At 32.6% G+C, this 26138-nt stretch overlaps 1 protein-coding gene and 1 long non-coding RNA gene across 2 annotated transcripts in view; one reads left to right on the top strand and one right to left on the bottom strand.

The window, feature by feature from the left end:
- The window catches only part of LOC127729963 (choline transporter-like protein 2), a 58422-nt gene that overhangs the window by 21698 nt on the left and 10586 nt on the right, over positions 1 to 26138 (bottom strand). The window contains exons 2-14 of the mRNA XM_052237963.1: positions 24223 to 24271; positions 23685 to 23758; positions 20855 to 20933; positions 20077 to 20164; positions 18376 to 18477; positions 17028 to 17088; positions 15499 to 15646; positions 11443 to 11526; positions 7912 to 8024; positions 7133 to 7249; positions 4119 to 4218; positions 1751 to 1843; positions 321 to 462 (exon numbers count right to left, since the gene is read on the bottom strand). Of these exons, the coding sequence (XP_052093923.1) occupies positions 321 to 462; positions 1751 to 1843; positions 4119 to 4218; positions 7133 to 7249; positions 7912 to 8024; positions 11443 to 11526; positions 15499 to 15646; positions 17028 to 17088; positions 18376 to 18477; positions 20077 to 20164; positions 20855 to 20933; positions 23685 to 23758; positions 24223 to 24271 (1250 nt within the window). The remainder of the gene's footprint in view (positions 1 to 320; positions 463 to 1750; positions 1844 to 4118; positions 4219 to 7132; positions 7250 to 7911; positions 8025 to 11442; positions 11527 to 15498; positions 15647 to 17027; positions 17089 to 18375; positions 18478 to 20076; positions 20165 to 20854; positions 20934 to 23684; positions 23759 to 24222; positions 24272 to 26138) is intronic.
- Positions 25345 to 25769, top strand: LOC127729968 (uncharacterized). Its single transcript, XR_007994910.1, has 2 exons — positions 25345 to 25443; positions 25591 to 25769. It is a non-coding gene; the product is annotated as an uncharacterized LOC127729968 (long non-coding RNA).

Below are 26138 nucleotides of genomic sequence, written 5' to 3' on the forward strand. Positions count from 1 at the left end.
AGTTCAGTCCTATCAAAATCTCAAAACTCAAAATTGGTGAATTATCAAAGAATATGTGTTTTGATATTCAACTACAATGGACTTATCACTATTCGCAGGATATTAATTTTCATGGATTTCATGGCTTAAGGTACACAACGAATTTAAAAGTTCAATGAAGTACATATTTACTATAGGTTTGTATGCAGACTTCAGCAAAACCACAAAATCAAATATCTATGAAAATACAATGTTTTCACTATCTACGAAAATTGGTATCCATGAAAATAAATGAAACCACAGTACTTGGAAAGATTTTGCTCTTAAAGTTAAATACATACTGAAGTATCGTCACAGACTTCACCAAAAAGTTGTGACGTAGCACTGGTTATTTCATCAAATTTCCAAGAGCCGTTCGGATATGCATACACAGATTTGTTATTAAAAGCAAACGACTGAGCTCGACCTGTAGAGGCTAAATATCTGAATACTATTAAAGAAATCACTATCATTACAAAACTTCCAATATATACAGAGGACTCACTCAATTGCATACCTGTTTATTGAATAACTTTGGATTTTTTCATAAAATTGTTTGTTTTTTTTTATGAAATTAGAAGCACACATTCATTTTCTATCTCTATTACATCAACAAAATTGTTTAATTGATTCTGGTAAATAACAGTTCCAGTAATTAATAAACAGCTGCACCATGAGCGCATGATACGCCCGTCGTCTTGTGTGTGAATTTTTATGCAATAAGCATAAATAGTTTCTGACATACGGCATGACATGCGAAAACCCCCCTTTTTTTTTTACAAAAAACTCAATATCTCTAAAATAAAATTTTGAATCAAAACCAAAAAGTATACAGATCTTTAGATTAATATAACTAAAAAGTGTGTAAAATTTTAAGCAATAATCATAAATCGTTTTTGAGATACGGCGCGACATGTGAAAAACCCCTCCCCTTTTTTTACAAAATACTCAATAACTCAAAAATAAAATTTTGAATCATCACCAAAAAGTATACAGATCTTAAGGTTAATATAACTAAGAAGTGTGTAAAGTTTTAAGCAATAGTCATAAACTGTTTTTGAGATACAGCGCGACATGTGAAAAACCCCTCCCCCTTTCTTAACAAAATACTCAATATCTCTAAAATAAAATTTTGAATCATCACCAAAAAGTATACAGATCTTAAGATTAATATAACTAAGAAGTGTGTAAAGTTTTAAGCAATAATCATAAATTGTTTTTGAGATACGGCGCGACATGTGAAAAAAAACACACACCTGTTTTAGTTACTAAGTCCCGTAACTCAAAAAGTTTTAATCTTATTATCACCAAAAAGTATACAGATCGTTTGACCATCATAAGAAACAACTATGTTAAGTTTCATGAAATTTGGATAAGTCATTCTTAAGTTACGGTGCGACATGTTTACGCCGGACAGACAGACGGACGGACAGACAGACGGACAGACAGAGGGACGGACGCCGGACATTTGTATACCATAATACGTCCCGTCAAAAATTTGACGGGTGTATAAAAACCAAATTGCAGAAAAGTATCAAAACCACAGATTTAAAAATGGTATAACTTTTACAAATTTCAACATGAAAAATCTCAAATACTTAGAAACAAGATGTGAAGAATGTCCTTGTAGCAGTTTTTAAACCAAATAACTAAAATCTTTCAAATCAAAAAAGAAAATAAAATAATAATACATGCTGACTCAGTGTTTAAAATAGTTTTCTAAAAAGGATACACTGCTATAGTAAGCCAGTAACCAAACACAATCAACTGCAGTAGAAATGGAATCAAAGGCCAGATCAAGGTAAACATCATACTACCAACAGCCCTGAAAATGTATATGCAATAATATATGGCAATAACAAAAGCCAGATCAAGATAAACATCATACTACCAACAGCCCTGAAAATGTATATACAATAATATATGGCAATAACAAAAGCCAGATCAAGATAAACATCATACTACCAACAGCCCTGAAAATGTATATACAATAATATATGGCAATAACAAAAGCCAGATCAAGGTAAACATCATACTACCAACAGCCCTGAAAATGTATATACAATAATATATGGAAATAACAAAGGCAAGATCAAGATAAACATCATACTACCAACAGCCCTGAAAATATATCTAAATAATCATATTTGTTTTCTCTTTGTTTTTTGTATACATATATCAGATAGGCAGAAATTTAACCTTGCAACAGCCGGACAAGTCCAAATAATTATGACGTCTTGCAAGGCTATTTTAATTTTTTTCTGTGACGACAGAAAAAAATTAAAAATAGCCTTGCAAGACGTAATAATTATTTGGACTACAGCCGGACCACCTACGGACCCCTCAGAGAGTTTTTGCAAGGGTTCTTAAAGTTCAGAGAGTGTAGCGCTCTCTACACGAGGCATCAGATTTAAACGTCCCCATTCTAACTGTGTACTTGTACATCCTGCACAGCTAAATGACAGTGATCGGGAAGGACGTGCGCCTTGCGCCAATTGCGCTTATCGACCAGAAATGGCGCATAGAGTGATAAATGTAAGCGCCCGCGTGGCGCATGATATTTTTCACTTCGTTTTGAAACGTTGAGATATCGTCAAATGGATTTCCGATCGTATTTCGTGCCGCCATGTGTGAGTACACAACTGTGTAGTGTTTACTCCAATGATAGGAGCACCTATATATTTTTGGGACGTCTCGGGTGTTTTCCTATGGTAATAATAGCAACATGCGGTATGACTGATTACCCAAAAAACGTAATTAACCATCATTCATGATATAATTTTTTATAAACAACTTTAAATTTGTGAAAATTGGCTAGTACAGGCGAGAATTCTTCTCTAATTATAATCTTTTAAGTAAGCTTGCTATTGTTTCGATTGAAAAATCCAAAAGCCTTTTTATGAATAGCATAGTATTTGTCTCCATAAAAGGGGCTTAACTGTCCTTGTCAATTTTTTTGGTCTTTGGCTCGTTTTGACATTTTGTAAACATGCCTTCAGCGAATTGTTGTTGTGTCTTATCAATTAACGTTGCTCTCTACTGTTATTCTTGTCATCGTGATGAAGTAATAATAATACAAGTGCAGAGAAAATGCCAGAAACGTCCTCTAATACGGAACGTCTGGAATAAGTATGGTATCGACGAAGACCCAAATTTAATGTAAAAAAAAACATGAACATGAACAAGGGAACAGTACCAGTTTTAACATTGTAAATAAAGGTTATCGTAAATATTGCCCGGTTTGGAAGAAGTTATTGTATATTCATTGAAATTTAAATTACAAAATCACAGGAACAATATCCATGATATTAATTAGAATCATACTTGTAAGTACAGTGAAATATACACTTTTTTTACTTTTTTTTTTATTGTAAACGAATGGCCCACTCATTTGACAACATGGCCCATTAAATCTAAAAATGGCCCATTGAATTTATTTTTGGGGGGCCCTGGGCCCATAGAGAAAAAATCCTTCCAGATCACTGAAACAAATCCCAACTTTGGCAAGAGTTTTACTGCCGGTCGGATGAAAACCAAGAGTGACCATATTTCTCTTCCCCAGTCACCTTTGGGGTACATGAATCTGAGATGCCATATCAGAAATAAGGCTTAACTAACTAAAAGGTTTGATATTGGTCATTATATTCCCTATTCTTTGCTTTTCATCAGACCAGAAATAGTCATTTATCTGCCTTCCCTGAAAATCTATGTTATATTCCATTATAGTAGTATGAACATTCTAGAGTTGAATGTAATATCAGTATTGAGTCCAACAGTGACATCATTGGAAGCTATGTTAGCTGGTACTCACAATAAACGCTTTCTGAAAGTATTTAAAGCAATTTTGTTTTTAATCTAGATTTTGTTTCTTCAGAACAGTTTTGTATAAAGTAACAAGATTTAAAGGAGGGATCTCTGATAACTTTGCATTCTTTCCATTTATTTTAGAGGGTGGTTGATATTTGGGTCCTTCTTTATAAAAATTCATAAACTTTTTGTTTTTGAACAATGTTAAGGTCTCTTATAGGGTTATCCCTTTTCAACAGCTATCTACATACTAAATAACTTTTTGGCAGTTAATAATTAATACATTCTCTTACCTACTACCTTCTTTTATGAGAGCTATAGCAATCCTTATCCTCTGGCAGAGAAATAGTAAAATCAACAGAATGATGGTGAGTATTATTCCAGCAATGATACCTGAAAATAAAGTTGACAAATGGATTAATTTTTAGTGACACATTCAGTACTATTGGCTATTTCATGGCGGTCAGGTTTTATTGGTGGAGGAAAGTGAGGTCCCCAGAAGGAACCACTGACCTTCAGCAGGAAAACTGACAAACCTTGTCAACTAAGATTGGAGGTTAGCACAACTGCCATGTGCAGGGTTTGAACTCACAACCTCAGTGTTGACAGGCTAGTGATACATTATTTAAACTAATAAGATTACTCGGCCATTGAAGTCCCTAAAAATAAGGTAGAAACTATTATTATATATTAGATATTATAATGATATCTAAGATAATAACAAAAAACTGCAAAATTTTTGTAAAATTACTAACTCAGGGGCAGCAACCCAACAATGGGTTGTCGTTTTCATCTGAAATTTCAGGGCAGATAAATCTAAATCTGATGAAAATTTTTGCCACCTGTCAGATTTGCTCTAAATGGTTTTGTTTCAGAGATATAAACCAAAAACTGCATTTTACCCCTATGTTCTATTTTTAACCAAGTCAGCCATGATGGTTAGAAGGCAGGGTCATCGGACAAATTTTTTAAACTAGATACCCTAATAATGATTATGGCCAAGTATGGTTAAATTTGTCTCAGTAGTTTCAGAGAAGAAGATTTTTGTAAAAGATTACAAAAATTTACGAAAAATTGTTAAAAATTTACTATAAAGGGCAATAACTCCTAAAGGGGTCGACTGACAATTTTGGTCATGACAACTTATTTGTAGATCTTACTTTGCTGAACATTATTGCTGTTTACAGTTCTATAATAATATTCAAGATAATAACCAAAAACTGCAAAATTTCCTTAAAATTACCAATTCAGGGGCAGCAACCCAACAACAGGTTGTCAGATTTGTCTGAAAATTTCAGGGCAGATAGATCTTGACCTGATAATCAGTTTTACCCTAAGTCAGATTTATTCTAAATGCTTTGGTTTCAGAGATATAAGCCAAAATCTACATTTTACCCCTATGTTCTATTTTTAGACATGGCGGCCATCTTGGTTGGTTGGCGGGGTCACCGGATACATTTTTTAAACTAGATACCCTAATGATGATTGTGGCCAAGTTTGGGTAAATTTGGCCCAGTGATTTCAGAGGAGAAGATTTTTGTAAAAAGCTAACGATGACGATGAAGGACGGGACGACGACGGACGACGGACGACGGACGCCAAGTGATGAGAAAAGCTCACTTGGCCCTTTGGGCCAGGTGAGCTAAAAAGAATGAAATATTTGTATTATTTCATTCCACAGACTATCTGCCATCAAAAGTTTCAAAGACAATTACCACGGTCAATAGTTTTATAAACATATTTCCTGTACTTTTCTGAGTAATTTTTCATTGGAGAACAATGATGTCATTGACTATTCCTCTTGGATTTGTGCACTTGGCAACGTTAAACTCTGAAATATCATAAACGGTATAATCTATATGTGTCTGTCTTCATAACTTGAAATAAAATACTACTTACTAGAAGCAAATTATAAAAAAAGAAAAAGAAAAAGAAAATCTACGTGACATATTTTAAGAACTAAAACATAACAATTGTATGGTATGGGTCTGTCGTTGTCTTCATAATCTAGGATTGCTTTGGTGTATGGTAAAATATTATAGCTATTGCGTTTATCATATGCACAGGAATTTTTACACAAGGATTCCTGGTCTTGATTAAAATAAATAAAATATTATTGACAAATACCACACAGGCAAAAAAAAACCTGATAGTTCATCTTGCGCATGTTTTTGTGACTATTTGGGTTTTTTCCAAGTGGTGTATGTAGTCTTCTTATAAAATTGTTTTGTTCGGAATAATAAAACACTTAATGACTGGTTATGAGTGGAATACCAAGTTTGTTGTCCCTTTGATACTAACTAATGCATCGGCTTCGAGCAATAGTTGGTATCTCAGTGACAACAAACTTGCTATTACCCTTATAACCAGTCAATAGGTGTATACTATAATGACATAATACTGTCAAGTGTGAAATTCTATTTTCACTAATTCCGTGATTGAGATAAATCTACAAAATATCCAAGTCAAATAAATTTGATGTAAAAACAAAATTAGAGAAAGGAACAGGCGAATAGGGCCAATATACCCTCGTGAACAGGTTCCACAATAGAAATCGTGAAATTTAAACTTCCAGAAAATTAACCCCTAAACAATATGTACTGAAATGATTGAAGGTCAGAGCAAACTGGAACCAACATACAATATCTCTGCATGGAATTTCCATTATCTACAATTCTCTTTCTATTATAGGCCAGGCCCTATATTATATATACTTTTTAAAATGGAACCATAATATTTGTAACCACTGATTTTTTTTTAAATTTAGTTGAGCACACACTCGTTGGAATTGGTTGATAAAATATTTTTATATACACATTTTTAATTTTTTCTCTATTTTAAAAAAAATCTAATTATAAAGACTGCTTTGTCTTGCAATTGATTTGATAAAATTTCTTTAATACTGAAAAAAAAAATATAGTTGAAGTTGGGTTAAACTTCAGTGAAAAAAAAAGAACTGAAATGTAAACACTTACAATTACAAGAATGTACTTGGACAATTAGCTAAAATTAAATCAATGAAGCCTAAAAATGATCATAAGATGCATGGTGCCATACATCTATACCCTATGACTTTTAATTGCTGATACTAACAGATGGATAAAGAGGTTAACTAGTACACCCCTCCTGCGAAATAGGGGTTCAATAACAATATTTTAGTGAGACCATGCAGTTCTGTGGTTATCCAGGCTCAACAAAAAAAATTACAGATGGCAAGTTATGGCTTTATCACACATTATATCAAAAACAAATTTCAATGATGAAATTTTAAGTATAAATAAATAATACTGAAATCATGTAAACTTACCAAATGCCAGCAGCATTTTTGGTTTTGAAAAGCTGAAGTTTACAACAGAAAAATTCATTGTAAAAGTTTCATTGGTGTCCTTCAACTGGAAGTAGTTCCATAAACAGTAATATGTGGCTGAAAAAATAGAAATATCACATCAAACTTTATTGTCATTCAAACTTGAAAGTTTAATGAATACAGTTATAATTATAAAGAATTCAAATTCACGTGTACACCAAAAACTTTATGGTTCCCCTGACATAAGTTGTTTAACAACCGTTTTTCAGGTGATTTTGTTGTAAATGTAATCAAGTTTGTGCAAAGTTTATAAACAGTAAGAAAAATTATGGTTAAACACAAGAGATTTGACAGTTGAAAGATGCTGCAATTTTTCTATAAAAAGAAATCAAAAGCCATTCTTTCCCTCCTAAAAATCTACTTTTTTCAAATGCTAATGTATAATCTTTAGTTTTCCAACATTTGGTTAATTGTTTGTACACTTGGTGTATACATATTGAAAAACAATATGTTAATGTTAGTTTTCTTTCAAATTCAGTATGAAAGAAACTTCGTATTTTTACCTCACAGAGTAAAATAACTAGAAATTTCAAATAATGTTTGACTTTCTGACTACCATTTCTTCATTTTGTTGAATGTGATAGATGAAATTCTTTAATCTATATTTTTTTTATTTTAGCACCCAATTTTTCTCTATTTCTTTTTTCCCTATTATTTTCTATTCTGTAAACCCCATCCAGACCCTCAAAGACAATTCAGTCTCTAGAACTGATACATACCAAAGCCAAATGCACCAACAAAGGCAAAAATGGTAAACCACACCATTATTCCTGCAATCCATCGCATTATAATAATCCATATGAGAGACAGTATCATGGCTATCAATATTCCTCTACAAGAAAAATAGTAGAACTGATAACATTCTAACAAATAAAACATAATGGATAAACAAAAATACACATGGGTTTGATAAACAAGAATGCACATGATTTGGATAAACAACAACACATGATTTGGATAAACAACAACACACATGATATGGATAAACAACAACACACATGATATGGATAAACTACAATACACATGATTTGGATAAACAAAAATGCATGTGATAATGGATAGACAAAAATGCACACGATAATGGATAAACAACAATGCACATGATTTGGATAAACAACATACATGATTTGGATAAACAACAATGTACATGATTTGGATAAACAACAACACACATGATTTGGATAAACAAAAATGCACATGATAATGGATAAACAAGAATGTACTTGATTTGGATAAACAACAACACACATGATTTGGATAAACAACAATGCACATGATAATGGATAAACAAGAATGTACATGATTTGGATAAACAACAACACACATGATTTGGATAAACAAAAATGCACATGATAATGGATAAACAAGTATGCACATGATAATGGATAAACAACAACACACATGATTTGGATAAACGTGTATGTAACAACGTATTAGATTTTAGCGAGAGAAATTTATGTATTACTGAAAAATTATTACACCAGGGTTTTCGATATCATAAACTAGTCAAAACATTTACTAAATTTTATCATCGGTATAAGGACATCATTCGTAAATATAACTCGTCATGCAGACATCTTATACGTTCGGGTATTTCACATCCAATCTTTTATGGTAATGTTCTTTACAAAGCACAAAAATGTCAGTATTCACCTCAAAAGCTAACAAAACCTTTAAACAGACTTATTAAGAAGGGATATAGTTACGATACTGTTGTCAGGTCATTAAAGATTGTATATTTTGGCTTTAATATTGATTCACTTATAGAGTCTTTGCATCGGAATTAAACATATTTATTCTAAAACCAGTTGTTGGCATGACACGGGTTATGTTCTTCTCATATATTTTATGATAGTATAATACTAAACCCCTAACAGGAGGGATTGTGCCTGATATTAATATGATGAAGACATAATCTTTCAATCAGTTTAATTGAGGTCTGGAGCTGGCATGTCAGTAACTGCTAGTAGTCTGTTGTTATTTATGTATTATTGACATTTTGTTTATTTTCTTTTGTTTCCTATTCTGACATCGGACTCGGACTTCTCTTGAACTGAGTTTTACTGTGCGTACTGTTGTACGTTTGTTTCTTCTACATTGGCTAGAGGTATAGGGGGAGGGTTGAGATCTCAAAAAACATGTTTAACCCTGCCGCATTTTTGCGCCTGTCCCAAGTCAGGAGCCTCTGGCCTTTGTTAGTCTTGTATCATTTTTAATTTTAGTTTCTTGTGTATAATTTGGAGTTTAGTATGACGTCCATTATCACTGAAGTAGTATACATATTTGTTTAGGGGCCAGCTGAAGGACGCCTCCGGGTGCGGGAGTTTCTCGATGCATTGAAGACCCATTGGTGGCCTTCGGCTGTTGTCTGCTCTATGGTCGGGTTGTTGTCTCTTTGACACATTCCCCATTTCCATTCTCAATTTTATGATTTGGATAAACAACAACACACATGATTTGGATAAACAAGAATGCACATGATTTGGATAAACAAGAATACACATGTTTTGGATAAACAAGAATGCACATGATTTGGATAAACAACAATGCACATGATAATGGATAAACAAGAAACTTCATGATTTGGATACACAACAACACACATGATTTGGATAAACAAAAATGCACATGATAATGGATAAACAAGAATGCACATGATAATGGATAAACAAGAATGTACATGATTTGGATAAACAACAACACACATGATTTGGATAAACAACAACACACATGATTTGGATAAACAAAAATGCACATGATAATGGATAAACAAGAATGCACATGATAATGGATAAACAACAATGTACATGATTTGGATAAACAACAACACACATGATTTGGATAAACAACAATGCACATGATAATGGATAAACAAGAATGTACATGATTTGGATAAACAACAACACACATGATTTGGATAAACAAAAATGCACATGATAATGGATAAACAAGTATGCACATGATAATGGATAAACAACAACTCACATGATTTGGATAAACAATAACACACATGATTTGGATAAACAACAACACACATGATTTGGATAAACAACAATGCACATGATAATGGATAAACAACAACACACATGATAATGGATAAACAACAACAAACATGATTTGGATAAACAACACACATGATTTGGACAATCAAAAATGCACATGATAATGGATAAACAAAAATGCACATGGTAATGGTTAAACAAAAATGCACATGATTTGGATAAACAACATTACACATGATAAACAAAAAATGCACATGATTTGGATTAACAAGAATGTACATTATTTGGATTAGCAAGAATGCCATGATTTGGATAAACAAGAATGCACACAATATGGCTATCATATCAGACTTGACAGGCTAATAATGGCCACTTTAGATGAACTACTTAGACCACTCAGCCATCATGGTGCTGCCTGGTCAAATATTATCAATTTTTTTTCAAATATGAAATATCAACAAATGACTTTCTACTGTGTGTCCACCGTCCCAGGCTACTATATCTCTCCTACAATATTTATGGTCCTGTTTGAAAATGGAAACCTCATCAGTAATTGTCTTCAATAATATTTAGTTTTTTGTCCTATAGCATATTTGGTGTTGATGGCAGATCTTTGCTTTTTTCTTTTTCTATAATTTTTCTGACCTTGAGGTCATAAAATTTTGAGGAAGATTATCATACTGAGACACAGATATCAACCAATCAAATACTGGATTTGTTGTTTCGATGACAAAAATTTTGTACCTGAGGCCTGAGTAAAGTTTTAAGATGGAGAGCCCTAGTCTTGGGCTAACTAGAGTTTGGTATATAGTATGGACACACGTCTTTCTTTGAAAACAGTGTATTGACCTTTAGATTTTTTTTAGGTGATTTTTGTCTCATATGGTCTCATATTAATGTATACCCTACATCTTTTGTTTATAACTTTAAAAAGTGTTTTGACTGTGAAATGATGCTGTAATTGAGTTTCAAAACTGTACATATGTTACTTGTTATATGCACAAACACAAACCTCAAAAATTTTAAGGGATTGTAGGATATCACACACAGCACAATTATATTTTCAGAGATGATATAACAAAAAAGGTCAAACCTATGCAAAGTATTACTTAGTTGCTAGAAACAGGAATCAACAATAGCTTTATATGTCACTCAGAGTCACAAGTATGCAGTAAGCTAATCCTCTCCTTATTCATTATGTTCCTTATTTATATGTTTTTTTTTGTCAATTCTCAAACTTATGCTTACAACAGTATCATCCACCATGTTGTAACCACATCTTCTATTATCTTTTCAGCATATTCTTTTGCTTTCAAAAATATACCAAAGGCGCTACAAAAAACAAAAAACATCATTTTACAGCACATTTTCTTTCCTACAATAATAATAAAATATGTTGTGTTTTTCTTAAGCAAACTCCTTTATCTTTATTTTATGCCTTTGACTATAATTTTTGTCTTTTTTTGGTTTATAAGCTCTTCATTTTTAATATTTTTTTGGAAATTGAGCAGCACTGAAGAGACAATAATTGTCTAAATGCACATCCGGTGCAGTAAAATTGTTATCCTTAATGTTATTCTTGAAGAGAATAACATAAACTGTTATCACAGAGATATGTCTCGCCTTTTTGTAATTTTGTTAATGCAAATGTTGAAATTAAAATAGCAATACTTTAACATGTAAGTTATGCAAATATTCAAAGTCAATGAACCATGACTGAAGGTACATGGCTAAACAATCTCCATGGAATGAGATGTGCCAATGCTAAATACAACTGCATTCCAAATACCATTGACTTATTATCATAAGTCGTACCCTTTTAACAAACCTAAACACAAACATTAACTTGTAAACTATGTAAAAGTTTCAAAGTCAATGAACCATGATCAGGGGTGGGGCTATATAATCTCCATAGAAACAATACTTGCAAATGGTCCAAGGACACAGTTATCGTCCTTTGGTTTTCGTTGTCTACAAATATAGTCCCTAGTGTGAACAGTGTATAACTTGCATTTTTTTTTGATACACTTTCCCAATTTATTTCTTGATATTTTATGCATGAAATATTAAGTAAGGGGATGAAATTACATGTTAAAAAAAACATGAATCTTTATGTTAAGTAGTGATTTGGTCCAGTTAAAAAAGGTCAAAAATTAGAATGTCGGAAGCTGTCAAACTGAATTTTAGCCCCCCTTAACACAGAATTGTCAATATTTTGAGTTAGAGCTGGTAGAAGTTTCTATAATTTTGATATTATTTGTATCAATAGTAGTACACTACACTATAAAAATCTTTTTGAGATAGAGCAGGTGCGATTTTTTTAATTTGAATTTATTGTCTAAAAGAAATGCACTACGAAATAACTGTGTTCTCGGGCCTAAGAGATGAATTCCGTAAATGTAGATTCTGTACTTTGGCAACTTTCCTGAATGGTTTTCTGGTTTCAATTTGTCAAACTCAATAAAAGTAAAGGATTTACATCTTTGTTTGACAGAAATTCTGTTAAAATGTCCCATTTTGGCATTATATGGCTAAAATAAGCATTTTAAAGCAGTTTCCATTTTATGCCTAAGAGCCATGCTGACTTTCTATCTGACAGCTTTTTATGTTCCTGATATTTGTGTTTCTATGCTTAAATCAAATTTAATTAACCATTTGTGAACTCGGAATCTAGAGAAAAGTAGATTATCACAGAAAAAATGAGCAGAATACTTGTATTTATGTCCCTGGTTAAACGGCCTGTTTGATGCATGTGAAATGTGAAGAGCTTTGTACATAAAATCTGTAGTCCGTCACAAATATTTCACTAAATCTGTAAAAAAAACACTTTACAATGATCAGTACACCCTATTCATTTCATATGCTACCATAATTTTCTTCTTTAGGATAGTAAGTGGTTCAAATATATGCCAAATGAGACTAAAACTACATGCAAGTTTTCCATTGAAAAGTGAAAAACTGGTCATCAGACCATACTGTCTGCAAAAAAAAGTTGAATTCAAGAGTCCTTTTGCAATTAGACTTCTTGTATCATGACATCTTAGCATAGAAATGAGCAAAAAGTAACAAATTTCACTTCCTTATAGCCTCTGTGTGCATTTTTATATGTAAATATGGGCTACGGCCTAAATCGACTCTAAATAATTCTCAGTCTTACATGGCCTAAGACCATTTCATACTCATGTAGTATGCTTTTTGTAACTTTTCTTTACATTTAAAGTACATTTAATATATATGGAAGAATAATGTATGGTTAAAAACCTTCAAAAACTTCAAATTGGTTGAAAAAAATGCATGTTTATGTAAGGCTTCCCTTAATTCGAAAATCTCTATTTTCAGGCACAGGCTCATATAAATTTGACTTTTGAATAACTGTAATAAATCTGATAAATCAAATGGTTGTTCTGTTGCTTTTAATACTTATTATATTAAATTCAAGAGTATTTAAAAAGCAAATTTTTGCAATATTTAAATTTTTTAGGCCAAAATCTTGACAGTTGAAAATATTTGATTTAAACGTCAAAAATAAACATCCAAATTTCAATATTAAAATGGCCCTAGTTTCTAAAATATATATCCTATGTCCATGAAACTTGGCCAACTATCTTAAAATTGCCTAAGCTTAGGTCATGCAAAGTTTTATTAAAATTGGTCAAGTCTTTCTATCCTATTAGGTCCAAGGACACAGTTATCGTCCTTTGGTTTTCGTTGTCTACAAATATAGTCCCTAGTGTGAACAGTGTATAACTTGCATTTTTTTTTGATACACTTTCCCAATTTATTTCTTGATATTTTATGCATGAAATATTAAGTAAGGGGATGAAATTACATGTTAAAAAAAACATGAATCTTTATGTTAAGTAGTGATTTGGTCCAGTTAAAAAAGGTCAAAAATTAGAATGTCGGAAGCTGTCAAACTGAATTTTAGCCCCCCTTAACACAGAATTGTCAATATTTTGAGTTAGAGCTGGTAGAAGTTTCTATAATTTTGATATTATTTGTATCAATAGTAGTACACTACACTGTAAAAATCTTTTTGAGATAGAGCAGGTGCGATTTTTTTAATTTGAATTTATTGTCTAAAAGAAATGCACTACGAAATAACTGTGTTCTCGGGCCAAATGCCAATAAATTTGCATACCAAATATCATTGACTTAACATTAGCAGTTCATCTTAAACTGATCTAATCACAAACTAATACATGTAAACTAAGCAAAAGTTTCAAAGTAAATAGACCATGGCTGAGGGGGCAGGGCCAAATATTCTCCATGGAAATGAGATGTGCTAATGCTTATACAACTGAACACCAATTAACATTGGCCTACCACTAATGGTTCCCCTTGAACTGACCTAATCACAAACTAATACATGTTAACTTAGCAAAATTTTCAAAGTCTATAGACCATGACTAAGGGGGCGGAGCCAAATAATCTCCATGGACATGAGATATGCCAATGCTTATACAACTGCATACCAAATATCATTGACCTACCACTAGTGGTTTCCCTTAAACTGACCTAATCACAAACTAATACATGTAAACTATGAAAAGTTTCAAAGTCAATAGACCTTGACTGAGGGGATGGGGCCAAATAATCTCCATGGTAATGAGATGTGCCAATGCTAATACAACTGTATACCAAATATCATTGACCTACCACTAGTGGTTCACCATGAACTAGACCTAATCACAAACTAATACATTGATGATGCCGTCGCCACCTCCACCGCCGGAAACAGCATACCTATGTCTCGCTTTTTGACTCCTTCAAGGCGAGACAAAAATAGTATAAATATTACTCAGCAGTGTAATGTTGCAGTTAAAATAGTCTGCAAAAGAAAACATAAACAATAAATGGTGATACTGAACTTTGGATCATGAGCTAACTTCCCAGATATGACCCACAGAAATTTGTGATTTTGACAAGTAAGCCAACAACTTAGGGAATTATCATTTTTTACCTGGGAGGGGGGTGGTCAAAATGTAGGGGGGAACAAGTTTTTTCTGTAAGTGGAAAAGAGGGATTCAAATTTTTTTATAAATTCAAAGTGGGGGATCAATTTTATCTCTAATGAAACATTTGTGAACTTTTGAATCTTCAAGTATATCCTACATATCATGTGTGTCAAAGGTAAGTGTTTTGCATGTTTAATAGAGGGGGATCACATTTTTTTTTAAATGTTTTTAAGGGGGGGATAAATTAAAAATAATGAAATATTATGGGGGGTCAAGAAAATGTTATATGTTTGATTTCAAAATGACCAGCCCCTTCCTCCCAGGTAAAAAATGATAAGTCCCTTACTCTAGTCCAGTACTGATGATGTCATTTGATAGACTGTTGCCTGAACTGTCCACTACTCCAGTCAAGTTCTCTCCCTGAACCTTAGTCAGCAGGTTTCCAGCATTGTTAATAAAGTCAACCAAAATGGAAGGCGTACAACGTTTAATCACTGAAATAGAAGAAACAATTAATAGGTAAATACAGCAATGTTAAATTTGTCTGCCATTAATAGAAATAAAACATTTCCCCCAATTTTCCTCCTTCAACAAAATATCTATTGGTATGATGTCATGTTTGGCCATGATGTTTATGCACCAAAATCATTCATGAAGTATCACAGAATTTTATTTTATTTCAAATTTATGATTTTTTTCAAGCTGTAAAGTATCATTTGATTTTTGTAATGCATTAAATTCCTAATAGTAGTACAGTAGTTATTGAGTTGCTGCCATCAATTTTGATTTGATGGTCGCAAATATCTGTTTAAATGACTTCGCTATGAGTCGCCAGTAAAACTGCATTTAAGATCATCAAATTGCCAATTGACAATGACAACTCTTAAACTACAGCACTGTTATTCCTTAATAGAGGTTGGTCAATTCAAAACGTATCCAATCGTATCAGGTGCGTTGACATATACATATCTGAGGACATACTAAAATAATATGTGGTACTATCCTTGAGTGAAATATCGTTGAATATGTGTAGGAGCTGCCCTTACGTGGTACTTGGCACTATGTTTGAAAGTGTGTAACTAAAATAAATGTCCAAGTTTAATTATCTCGCGTCTGGAACATTACCGAATCGAGTGCACCTTATTTTGAGCCACACAAAATGTAATAGAAGTTTAAGTCATTAAACTTAAGATTTCCAAATGGTATGTTTCTAAATATAAAGTGATGCAAGATTAAGAAATGAAGCACTCGGCTCCTTACTGGAAATGGCAAAAAACCATAAAACAGGCATGAAATAACAAAAAGGGGGAGATCACAAAAGGTAGGCGTGGTAAGTGATTTATTTGGCCCCAATATCAAGTCCATTATGTCAAAACGAAAAGTACTTCTAGTTAATGAATGAAAGTGTGAGAAATTAAAATAGAACGATTTATAGAACTTTGCTATTGAATTGCAACGGCCAGGCATGCATATAATCATAATGTCTTTTTTTCTGTGTTGCATTTGGTAATTTTTACTGTCTTCGGGCCATTGGCCCATAGCTGTTGTTTTTCACATGCCTACGTTAGCTAAGGATAGAGCCCCCCTTTTCGCAAAAACCTACCATTGACAATCAAGTAAAACTGTATAATTGTCTAAGCTATAGGTTTCATGAAAAGAAGAGAATAAAGAGTTTTGATACGCAACACAGACGTAAACTCGGGATCAAATATTGTGTTTTGTTATATCTCCAGATATGTTAACATCAACGTATCTGATATAAGTGGATACGTTTTAAAATGACCAACCTCTAATTCAAGCTAGGTAATTGATAAAAATTGTCACATCTACACATATTCTATAATATTGACATAAAATCAATACAGAAAAACTCACCAGGTTCACTTTTAAGATAATATGTTGGACAAATCTCATCATCTATAATATCTTGCAAGCTCTGTGAAATAAAAATGAAGAAATTATAGAAATACTTTTAAATCCAATAAATTACTGGGTAATTAAATTTGTACTTTTTTCATATTTCTTCTATGTATGGATGGGAGATAGAAAGGGGGAGGGCAGTGTTGACACAAATTGATGTAAGACCAGGCTTTGGATAAACAAACCACAGTTTAATTAATTTCTTCCATCATATGATTTAAAAAAATGGCAAGAAGCAATGAAAGAATCGTAAAAAGTTATTTTTTTCGCAAATATCAATTCACTAATAAATTAGTGTATGGTACTCCAAACACTTGCCCAAACCCTAGCTTGTGCATACTGGTTAAAGTACGAGATTCTGTTCAGCATGGTACCGAACATGAGCTCTTCAGAGTCTGGTCTTACATCCATTTGTGTAAAGGACCTAGACAAGAATATTGCCAAGCCTGCTGGACTGCATATCACATTACACCTAGTCATTCTAAGTTCACTCAGAATATTTGGAAGGGTGGGTGTGACCAAAAGTGAAAACAAGTGTATCTGGATTAATTAACAAATCATGTCAGCGATATCAGTACTACTGTGTGCTAGAAATTTAAAATCACACTTTATAAATTTGGTGTATCCAAAGTGCTTTTCTTGATTTACCTTCATTAGGAACTTCAAACCCAAAAATTGGAAAGCCAAGGATGTGTACTTGAATAGAGGAGATTCCATCATTGATACTCAACAAAGAAAAAGATGAAAAAAATAAAAAAATACACAAAGAGTGGATAAATATTTGAGTGAGTTTTATACAAAAGCAAACATGAATGCTTAATTTACAGTATGGGTTTTTCTCATCATTGTTGGAGGCCTTAGTGTGACCTTTAGTTGTTTGCATCTTCATCATTTGGTTTCTGGTTGATAGTTGTCTCATTTGCAATCAGACCGCATCTCCTTATAACAAGGAATTATTTGAATCTGGAATAATTTTGAATTCTGGAAAATTGATTAGAAATGTATGATGAAAACTAACCCAACTAAATAGGGTTAGCCATGCGTGCATGGCTAAGGTTAATTTTACTTTCACTATCATTTCAGTATGAACTAACTAACCCACCTTAGCCATGCGTGCATGGCTAACCCTATTTAGTTGGGTTAGTTTTCATCATATACTTCTCATCAATTTTCCAGAATTCAAAATTATTCCAGATTCAAATAATTCCTTGTTTTATTCATATGTACTGGTATATACCTTTATTGTACGTACACAGATGAGGTTAAAGAATATATATTTGGTAATTCAATAATTTTATTTTACCTGAGATGCATATGTATCTTTGCAGTAGACAGAACTGAACTGTGTCCCATCACCTAATGGGTCATAAATAAAGTTGACACCAGGACACTGCGATACACATATCTGAAATTAAATGTATTTAGGATTATCTGAAAAATTCTTATTTTCCAATTTATTCTGATATCACCGGAATTGTTACTGTTTTGGTTTTTTTTGGTGAAATCCCCTAAAATGCTCATTGTTTCAAATCTTGTCATTGGTCTTGTCGTCAAAGACATGATTTTCAACATATCATCAGCTACCTTGGTTACATGTATTAAAATGGAGGAGGTTGGGTCAGAGTCACTTTAACTTTATGTATAGTCTGTACAAAGGTAAATATACCATATTGTTTCTAGTGCAATACTACAAGGATGATTCTTTTCAGAGATTTTGGACAAAACAAGCCAAAAATACTTCAATGGTCATAACCTAAGTTTGGGATTCTGCTATATACCTTCAGATGTTGACAAATAATCAGAATCCTAAAATTAACGTAGCCAAATATAGAAATTTTACAACTTTTCCAAAGTGTAAACCCCTTTCATAATTTTATCTTTCTTAAAATTCTCAATTGTTCCTACCTTTGTCCTCTGGTTTTTATGGAAAGTTGTCTCATTTGCAATCATACCACATCTCCTTATTTTGATGTCAATTCTCTCTGTATCCTGATTTTCATATCAATAAAAAGATTTAAATCCTTGCAATTATAAAACTGCTTACAATTTATTTCAAGTGATGGGAATAAAAATATTGGCCAAAATTTAAGTCTTTTTATTGCTACTCTAACCTAGTGACTTCAAAAAAATAAACAGAAGTCTTTTTCGCAAGGCAAATCATCCAACAAAGATTGGTAAAAACCTGATGTATTGCTTAAAAGATATTCTCCTTTAACTTTACCAAAAAAAATTTCAGTAACAAAACTGTGTCCTTGACCTTTGACCAAAAATTAAAAGGTGTCTTGTTCTTTCCAAGGGACATTTTCAAGCTAAATTGGTGAGGATTTGACAAATTGTTCAAAAGATATCATACAGAAAAATCAAAAGTTTGTAAATATATTGTCTATAGTTCAAATGATGATCCAGAACATTTTTTTTTGTAATTCCAGTCAATTTATTGCTGCTGTGACCATGAACTTTGACCTTGAGGATCTCAAAATTAATAGGGGTCTTCTAAATCTCATTGAGCATTATCAAACCAAATTTAGCAAAAGTTCAACATATGGTCAAGATAATATCTGGACACAAACATTTTAACCACATTTCAGTCTATTCATAGAATTCTACAACCTTGACCTGTGACTATTGACCCCAAAATCTTCACAGATCTTCCTCTTCCCATGTGATTATGATTATGGCTCAAAAGATTTTGTCCCACAACTTTAATGTTGATGTCCAGACAGCCAGACAACCAGACAGTCAGACACACAGAGGGCATTCATCATATCTAAGCTGATTTAAAGACCATCACAACCCCACCAAGAATAACTTGGATAAACACATGTTCTAATATCTAATTTTTATAAACAGAAACCAATTTTCTAATTTAAATTTTCTGCCCTTTGGAGAGTAAAAAGTAACGAGATAGTATTTCTCTTTTCCCAGTCCAAGAAGACTCTTTTATCAATTTGTTTTTGGAATGATCTTCATCAACTGCACTAACATGCTGTTGTATATAACTTACTTGTGGTGTTGGACATCCTTTAACAAAAACTCCTACACCCATCCTACCACAGGTTACCATGTCAAAGAAAAACAAATAATCTTTTCCTCTGAAAAATCAATTCTGATACTAGACAAATGATCAACTTTTGATTGTTTACAACACAATATGATGAAATCTATCTTAGTTTTTACCAATGATTCAATCAATCATAAAGATTATTTCCTATTGACATTTTTTTTTATTTGTGAGGAATATTTTATAATTAGCTCTTTGAGTGTTTTCCTTAATAGAAATGGATTAAAAACAAATTGTGCAGCAACCACTACAAAAGTTCAAAAAAAGATGTTAAAGTTTTATGCAGTATTATGTTTATAGATAAATATACAACTTCTTGTGATGGAATGGGATAGTGTTTATGTTTGGGCTAAAATAATTTAGAAACACCAAATCATCATCATCATTCATATCAGATTTTAAACATCAGTACTTGTTCGGATATTCATGTAATATTTTCCAATGGACATTAAATAGATTAAATTAACACCATCATTCATATCAGATTTTAAATATGTAATTGTTCTGATATTCATGTTATATTTTCCAATGGACGTTAAACAGTTATATAAACACCAAATTATCATTTATGTCAGATTTCAAACATATAATTGTTCTGATATGCATGTTATACTTTCCAATGGATATTAAACACCAAATCATCATTATCATTACATGAACACCAACAGAAAAGATTTTCTAACTTATTCACAGTGGTACATTTTTGTACATTTGTACTTACTGCTGATTGCCTTGACCACACATTTCTCCATCTGAATTTACAGGATTCAGCAATAAAGATGGATCTCCATATTTAAATGCTGGAGAAACAGAAAAAAAAGCATAAATCAGCAAAGAACTTATCATAATTATTTATATCAATACCTCCATTTGGAAATGACTTGCGAAAAAAATTAAATGTTCACTTATTACAGTCGGGAGTTTAAACCTCAATCCAGGATGGTTTTATGGACATTTTTATGTCATAAATTTAACAATCTGATGTAAAAATTGTCTTTTTTGTGTGATTTTTCTTTGATCTTCCATCAGAAAGTCATATCAATGTGTGGCTTTCCCTTGAAGCCTGTATCAGTTGAAAGACTAATTGAGAAGAATCTGTTTTTGGTTTTGTTTTTCATTATCGATTGTTGACTCATGAATAAAGCACTATGATTTGACATTTCCTTTGAGTACAAAGAGAAAATCAAAGCATTGGTTTTGTTCATGCTTCCGTCACTTTTCTGTGTATTCATTGTCATGTCATTGGCTTAGAGAATATGTGTAAGAAAGTAAGTAAGGGAGCAACCATTTAACTTCAAGGGGGGGGGAGGGGGGGTGGGGGGTTCATCAAATTGGGGATCAGAATATTATTTAGAATAAACAGCTGCGCCATGAGCGCATGATATGCCGGTCGTCTTGTGTGTGAATTTTTATGCAATAATCATAAATAGTTTCTGACATACGGCCTGACATGCGAAAAGCCCCTTTTTTTTTACAAAAAACTCAATATCTCTAAATAAAAATTTTGAATCAAAACCAAAAAGTATACAGATCTTTAGATTAATATAACTAAGAAGTGTGTAAAATTTTAAGCAATAATCATAAATCGTTTTTGAGATACGGCGCGACATGTGAAAAACCACTCCCCCTTTTTTTACAAAATACTCAATAACTCAAAAATAAAATTTTGAATCATCACCAAAAAGTATACAGATCATTAGATTAATATAACTAAAAAGTGTGTAAAGTTTTAAGCAATAATCATAAACTGTTTTTGAGATATGGCGCGACATGTGAAAAACCCCTCCCTCTTTTTTAACAAAATACTCAATATCTCTGAAATAAAATTTTGAATCATTACCAAAAAGTATTCAAATCTTAAGATTAATATAACTAAGAAGTGTGTAAAGTTTTAAGCAATAATCATAAATTATTTTTGAGATATGGCGCGACATGTGAAAAAAAACACACCCCTGTTTTAGTTACAAAGTCCCGTAACTGAAAAAGTTGTAATCTTATTTTCACCAAAAAGTATACAGATTGTTTGACCATCATAAGAAACAACTATTTAAAGTTTCATGAAATTTGGATAAGTCGTTCTGATGTACGGTGCGACATGTTTACGCTGGACAGACAGACGGACGGACGGACGGACACCGGACATTTGTATACCATAATACGTCTTGTCAAAAATTGACGGGCGTATAAAAAAACCATAACCCCCCCCCCTTTGAAGTTAAATGGTCGTTCCCTAAGTAAGAAAATTTTATTTAGAGTCAGCACATATTTACAAACAACAATAAACATGAGCTTATTAGAAAGCTCTTTCAACCGACTAGAAAGAATATATGCTTTTCATTTATTACACAATAAATGGATGAAAAATTAACCAACACTTGGGACAATAGTTATATAATTTTTATTTAAAGCCCTAATAAAGACATAATGTAAGAAAACTTAACATTGTAATTTTTTCAAACACTGTCAAAATATATTAGCTAATTTAGTACTCTGTGTTACACTATCATTTTATCACTTAAAATACTCTCTCAAAATCTCTCAAAATAACAATATTGGTCATGTAAAAAGTACAAGCAGACTTGCATGGCTGTCTTTACCAGCCTTTTCATAAAATAATTATGTTTTTTTTTAGCATCAAAACCTTTTCCAATCGATGTTTTTTAACAATAATATTCCACTTTTCCACCAGACCTTGAAGTTACCTTTAATTATCTTTGCATGTGGCATAAACAGAGCCCATATTAAGTAATTAATATCCTCTCACCTGTAGATAATTTCAATCAGACTATAATCACTTGTAAATTAGTCCTAATGTCAAAATATACAGAGTTGTATTACGTCTGTAATACACCAGAATTCCATTTGTAATAAACATGCATTCAATAAAACTCAGGTTTTTACTACTTGCAAAAGGGAATGTTAATAACAAATTAAGTAAAGATGGTGTCTGAAATTTTCATTCATGATATTTTTAAGGAAGGGGGGCTGAAGGAGACCGCTAAAAATGGGATTATTGCCCTCCCGACGAAAGGTTCTTAATGACATGTATGTAATCAAAGGGAGGATTTTTTCTTCCCAAAGAAAACAATATGTTGAATTGTCATATATTCTCATCAATTTGAAATCATTCTGTGTTCAATAGGCAGAGGCGGATCCAGCCATTTTTCAAAGGGGGGGTTCCCAACCCAGGATAAAGGGGGGGGTTCCAACTACATGTCCCTATTCAAATGCATTGATCGTCAAAAAAAAAGGGGGGTTCCAACCCCCGGACTCCCCCCCTGGATCCGCCACTGATAGACATATTATTATTTCAGTCAATGAGATACAAATGGTGTGCTGAAGACTTTAAAACTATTACAGATTTTTTCTTGTTCTTTTACCAATTTAAACTGCAACAACTTAACAACTGAGAATATATTTACCTACATGAAAAACACAAAATATTCTATCTTCATTATACATAATTTGTTGTACAGCAATAGGAAAATTTAAAGTTTGAATGAAAAATATAGAATAAACCTCCTTTTTGAAGATCAGTCTATTATACTTACCAAAGTATGAAATGATTGCAAGTCCTCCAACAAATATTATAAACAGCAAACAGCAGATGATATCTGTACATGATCTGTAAATAAACAAATAATTTAGTAAATACAAATGCAGCACATAGTAATTTAACCCTACCATTTATTCCAATGAGCAACATGACAGATGCAAAAATTGGAACAGGACCTGCTCAACCATCTGGATCTTTTGGTGGGTTTGTGTTGATGTGTCTTTAGTTTTCTATATATAAAGTATTTTGTAAAGTGGTTTGTCTTTTTGTCGTCTTTCGTTTTTTGCCATGGGGTTGTCAATTTATCTTGACTTGTGAGTTTTCAATGTCCCCTTGGTATTTTCCACCTCTCTTTTATTCAACTGTAATTGTTCAACAAAAGTGACTTTTAAAGAACCAAATATCACATTTGTTTTCAAGGCTTTTAAATAGTACTTGCTTCTTACCAAAGGTTGATATATTCTTTTTCAGTAAGCATTTTAAAAAAAAAGATAATTCTATCGACATTTCAAGTTCTTCAGAGTGAATTTTACCTGTTTTTAATTGGTCCTTCAAAGTCAGGATCATACTGGTAGGCTTCATCTGTAAAAGAAACAAAAATGACAACTCTTTTTTTAATAAATATCATTACAATATAAGAGCTGAAACAGCTAGTTCATATGACAATGTGCATGTCATTATCTTACCTCCTATAGATTTCTGGGGATATGATTGGTTAAAGGACTACACGTGGTGACTACATATATTTGATATAGGGTGTCCTAAAAAATATGGGGTTAGTTACCATATGGGGTTAGAAAGGAGTTACTTCCCTTTCAAAACAAAAAAGAAATCTGAAAGGTTTCAACAGACGAAGAAATTAATTGATAATGAACGATTGAAATAAAATTCATAAAACAAATTTAAAGCTAACAAGTTGTTATTGTTGGCATTTGTTTTTAGTATAGACAAATGGAAGTTCTTAATGACTTCATCACTTTGATAAGCCGCTTAGTCTAAATACCACATGTGAAGATAGTCGTTATAATAAATTCATTACACGGTGTGCTTATGTAAATGCTCTTTTGTTCCGACGTTGGAAAGTTCCGGGCGGAAAGAACTTACTAGTCGAAAAGTTCCGGAGGAACTTATTGAAATTAAACTAGTTACTTTGTTCTTCCTCTGGTTTAAAAGTTCCACCAGAACAAAGTGACTAGTTGAAAAGTTCCAACGGAACATATCAACTAGTTAGAAAGTTCCTTTTTGCCAAATTAGTCAAAACCGAAACTAACAAACTAGCCCAAAAGTTCCAACAGAACTTATCTGAACCAGGCAGAAAGTTCCATTTGGAGAATAGATGCAAAGTAAAAGCGCAACATATTATATTTGAACCTTTCAAAGGGAAACCAAGATACTGATTACAAAAGTCAAAAGGAACTTATCAACTAGCCACAAAGTTCCTCTTTGACAAATAAGTCACAAGAGTGAACACACTGAAATGTCTCGCCTTCTTTACTAATCATTGATATTATGTTGATAGTCCTAAATATAAAGCTTTATTACAACTGTCACATAAACTTAACATTAACCAAGTAAACTAAACATTGACCAATGAACCATGAAAATGAGGTCAAGGTCAGATGAACCATGCTAGGCAGGCATGTACAGCTAACAATTCTTCCATACAACAAATATAGTTGACCTATTGCATATAGTATTAGAAAAAAGACCAAAACTCAAACACTTAACTTTGACCACTGAACCATGAAAATGAGGTCAAGGTCAGATGACACTTGCCCGCTAGACATGTACACCTTACAATCATTCCATACACCAAATATAGCAGACCTATTGCATACAGTATTAGAAAAAAAGACCAAAACTCAAAAACTTAACTTTGACCACTGAACCATGAAAATGAGGTCAAGGTCAGATGACACCTGCCAGCTAGACATGTACACCTTACAATCATTCCATACACCAAATATAGTAGACCTATTACATACAGTATTAGAAAAAAAGACCAAAACTCAAAAACTTAACTTTGACCACTGAACCATGAAAATGAGGTCAAGGTCAGATGACACCTGCCAGCTAGACATGTACACCTTACAATCATTCCATACACCAAATATAGTAGACCTATTGCATACAGTATAAGAAAAACAGACCAAAACACAAAAACTTAACTATAACCACTGAACCGTGAAAATGAGGTCAAGGTCAGATGACACCTGCCAGCTAGACATGTACACCTTACAATCATTCCATACACCAAATATAGTAGACCTATTGCATACAGTATAAGAAAAACAGACCAAAACACAAAAACTTAACTATAACCACTGAACCATGAAAATGAGGTCAAGGTCAGATGACACCTGCCAGTTGGACATGTACACCTTACAGTCCTTCCACTGTTGTTCACTGATCCATGAAATGAGGTCGAGGTCAAGTGAAAACTGTCTGA

The sequence above is a fragment of the Mytilus californianus genome, unplaced genomic scaffold (genome assembly GCF_021869535.1).
Source record: "Mytilus californianus isolate M0D057914Y unplaced genomic scaffold, xbMytCali1.0.p SCAF_2, whole genome shotgun sequence".
Lineage (NCBI taxonomy): Eukaryota > Metazoa > Mollusca > Bivalvia > Mytilida > Mytilidae > Mytilus > Mytilus californianus.